Source organism: Propithecus coquereli, unplaced genomic scaffold (genome assembly GCF_000956105.1).
Source record: "Propithecus coquereli isolate 6110/MARCELLA unplaced genomic scaffold, Pcoq_1.0 Scaffold158, whole genome shotgun sequence".
NCBI lineage: Eukaryota > Metazoa > Chordata > Mammalia > Primates > Indriidae > Propithecus > Propithecus coquereli.
In genome coordinates this window covers 5270405-5274457 of record NW_012140302.1, presented here as the reverse complement: position 1 = coordinate 5274457, position 4053 = coordinate 5270405, and the positions used below count along the sequence as shown (strand labels likewise).

At 34.8% G+C, this 4053-nt stretch overlaps 1 protein-coding gene across 1 annotated transcript; it reads left to right on the top strand.

The window, feature by feature from the left end:
• Positions 1 to 1051: 1051 nt before the first annotated feature.
• LOC105807456 (putative olfactory receptor 2B3) lies at positions 1052 to 2137 on the top strand. Its single transcript, XM_012640836.1, has one exon. It carries the CDS (start codon positions 1109 to 1111, stop codon positions 2048 to 2050), a length of 942 nt encoding a protein of 313 aa, XP_012496290.1. The 5' UTR covers positions 1052 to 1108; the 3' UTR covers positions 2051 to 2137.
• The last annotated feature ends 1916 nt before the right edge of the window (positions 2138 to 4053 follow it).

Genomic DNA, 4053 nt, shown 5'->3' with positions numbered 1-4053 from the left:
CTGTTATTGGCATATATGAATGCCTCTGATTTGTGTGTATTGATTTTGTATCCTGAGACTTTACTGAATTCATTTATCAATTCAAGAAGCCTCTTGGTTGAACCCTTGGGGTTTTCTAGGTATAATATCATATCATCAGCAAAGAGTGAGAGTTTGATCTCTTCTGTCCCCATTTGGATGCCCTTAATTCCCCTCTTTTGTCTAATTGCTCTAGCAAGGACTTTCAGTACTATCTTGAATAGAAGTGGAGATAGTGGGCTTGACCTCACCATTACTGTGTGTGCAAATTATTTATTCTCACTGAATCATGGGAGCAATAAAATGTAAATCATGCCTATTTATCAGAGTTTTGGTGGGAATTAGGTATTTCAGGCACTGATCAATGTCTGTCGCATTGCAGTCAAGCAACAATTATTTTATAAGTTTTATTATTTTCATCAAGGTGCTTGCAAATTGGGAGATGACACTGTGGTCATTACTTTGTATCACAAATAAGCCATAATTTTACTATCCTGAATTGAAGCATCTAATACCCACAATAGCTCTTCGTACAAATGGACATATATGCATGTCATTTAAGAGACAGATACAACTCAAAAAAATCACATAAATGTGTTACTAAAATGAGCATAATTTCTTTTTGTCATTTGCAGATTTAGATGCAACTGTTTATAGCCTCTATATTACTCAGCATTTTCTATCTGAATTAAAAATAATTGGATTAAAAGCAATATGTATTACCAGATTGTTTTTTAAGGTTGGTTAGAAGGTAAGAAGAGAGAGAGAAAATGAAATGTATTGCAAACTGACAATTTTCCATGTTATGCAAATGTTATATACATATGTCATTTAAATGTAGTGATTTGCTTTATAAAGTAATTCAAACACTGTTGAAAACACAGGAAGTACTTTTTAATCATAAAATAACCATATTGTATAATATTGCACAAAGTTTCCATTTGTAAATGAGACTGTAAATTATATTTGGCGCCATGATATTCATTATAATTAATCTAAATTCAGTTCCATTCCAATAAGAGTATTCAACAAATATCTATTGACTGCTCTCCTGTCTTATATTTTTTAGGAGTGAAATAAGTGTATCATCATGAATTGGGCAAATGAGAGCTTCCCAAAAGAATTTCTACTACTTGGTTTCTCACAGAGCCCTTGGCTACAAATGCCCCTTTTCGTGGTCCTGTTAATATCATACACAGTCACCATCTTTGGCAATGTGTCCATCATGATGGTGTGCATTCTGGATCCCAAACTTCATTCACCCATGTATTTCTTTCTCACTAACCTCTCCATCTTAGATCTCTGTTATACCACAACTACAGTCCCTCATATGTTGGTAAATATTGCTCGCAAGAAAAAGACCATCAGCTATGGTGGCTGTGTGGCCCAACTCATCATCTTCCTGGCCCTAGGTGCTGCCGAGTGTCTCCTCCTGGCCGTCATGTCCTTTGACAGATTTGTGGCAGTTTGCAGACCCCTCCACTATGTAGTAATAATGAATCATTGGTTCTGCCTAAGGATGGCAGCCTTCTCGTGGCTCACTGGCTTCAGCAACTCAGTGTTGCAGTCTTCCTTGACCCTTAACATGCCACGCTGTGGTCATCAGGAAGTGGACCACTTTTTCTGCGAGGTTCCTGCCCTTCTCAAGTTGTCATGTGCTGACACAAAGCCTATTGAGGCTGAGCTCTTTTTCTTTAGTGTATTAATTCTGCTAATTCCAGTGACATTGATCCTCATCTCCTATGGCCTCATAGTTCAAACAGTATTGAAAATCAGGTCAGCAGAAGGACGGCGAAAAGCATTTGGGACTTGTGGGTCCCACATGATTGTGGTGTCTCTCTTTTATGGAACAGCCATTTATATGTACTTACAACCACCTTCATCAACCTCTAAGGACTGGGGAAAGATGGTTTCCCTCTTCTATGGGATCATCACACCCATGCTGAACCCCCTCATCTACAGCCTTAGAAATAAAGATATAAAAGAGGCGTTCAAGAGAGTGATGCCAACAATGTTTTTCTGTAAGAGATGAGAAATACTCCATTGTGATAAGAATCTTCTGAGTCTCTCCTTATCCTTGAATATGATAATAACTTTTGAACTGATTCTCCCATTTTCCAGGCTCCCATGACTTCAATGAATCCTACCAAAAGGTGGAAAATTTGAAGGCACACTGACACCATATGATACATTTTCTAAGTTAAAAATTCTTTTTTTCCAGAAGTCCCCCAGTGCATTGTTTCTTGAGGGAAGTCATGCTAATTTCCTTCTATCAATGTCAGACAAGTCCAGGAAACTTGGATGTTTTACCTTCCCTCCTAGGTTCTATTTATTCTAAAACCGTATGGTCTACTCTTTTAAATAGGGATTTACATGTCCTTATGATTAAATAACCAGTGATCCAAAGATCAGAACCTCATCACTTCACACCCATCATATGAAAAAATCTATCATATGTATCTTTTCAGAACTATTCTAAGTTTGTAGTTTGGCTTAAATCTAGCTAGCTTTAAACTAGCTAAGTGTGTGTATCTCACTCTAGAAACCTGAAATGTCAGTTGAATTCTATTTCCAATTCTATTGTCAATTCATTCATTTATCACCTATAGATAGCATTTCTCCTTTTTTATCTTTTTGTCAAATTCCTTAGTTGTCCCAAGTTCTGCCCCAGGTATATGGAATCTCCTCTAAATTATAAAGCTAATTATTCATAGAAATTTTAACAGGAGTAATTTTTCCCCTATTGATCTAAATTAATTTATTCTTTAGGTAGCCATTCAGTAAAAAGTTATTGTTCACAAGACAGCAGTAGACCAATGGAAACACAACCACCGTTCCTCTACTGAAGATATGTTCTCGTTCCTTAAATTGAAACACTTAAATGAGTATTTGCAGTTGGTAATGTAAGGATATAGATGAGACAACATTTTAGGCAACAGAGAAAAGATTACCAAAAAAAAAACATTTCAGAAATTACAAGTAATTTAGTAGGGCTAAAACATAGAGTACGAAAATAAAATATGAGCCTGGAGATGTTTGGACTCTATCTGGTAAGTAAGGAAGAATAATTTAAGGATAGGAAGTAGCATCAATGGTAGAAAGTAACCAAAAACAGAAAAACAGAAAATGATTCATATATGATAATTATGTGTTCACTAAATGTGACATTTCAAATAAATGGAAAAGGGAGAGACTTTATGATGTTTTAAAAAATTGGTTTTCTCAAAACAGTAGCCAAAATGACAACATGCCAAATACAAATGAAAGCAATTATATCCTTATTATAGGTGTCCTTTTTTAAATTTCCAAACTTGTTCTATGAGAGAAAACTGGATAACTGCCGAAAAAAAAAAATCATGAGGAAATAAAAAACACATATGTCATGCTCTACAGCAATTATAATGTAGTGATAGTGCCATTGTCCTCTCTTATGGAATATATGAAACACATTTCAAACTTAACAATCCAAAAGCTGAACACTTGTTCTCCCTTTACCACAAAGCCCTGTTCTAAAGTTCACTATTTTAATGAATGAATTTACCTTTTGTTTATGTATACGGAACAGAAACCATGAAGTCTATCTTACACTCCCCCCCTCTGTAATTTGCCATATCAAAGCCATCATCAAGGTATATCAATCATTTCTCTTTTGAACTTCTTATCTCTTCCTTTCTTCCAAACTTCACACTTCAGGTACCATCATGTTTTAGCTGGACCCATATTATTACCCAGTTTACCTCTATACACTCCTCCCAACTCACAGTCAATGGAGTTTATAATTTGGCTTTTCTCATATGCATTATCCCCTGAGAATATTCCAGTATTCTTCAAAGCATAATTTAAATAGTTGCAAATAATTTCACCATGCAGGTATATTAAAATGCATTTAACCATTTTTTTTATTTTTGAATATTTACATTACTTGTATTGGTTATTATAAATACTAATACAAAGAATTCAACACATATGAATCTATGTCTAAATGTCAGCTTATATTTTTAAAAATTGTATTAATGGCTCAAATTATAAATTCTT

Coding starts and splice junctions, on each gene's coding strand:
- LOC105807456 (XM_012640836.1), top strand. CDS start 1,109: ATGAATTGGGCAAATGAGAGCTTCCCAAAAGAATTTCTACTACTTGGT.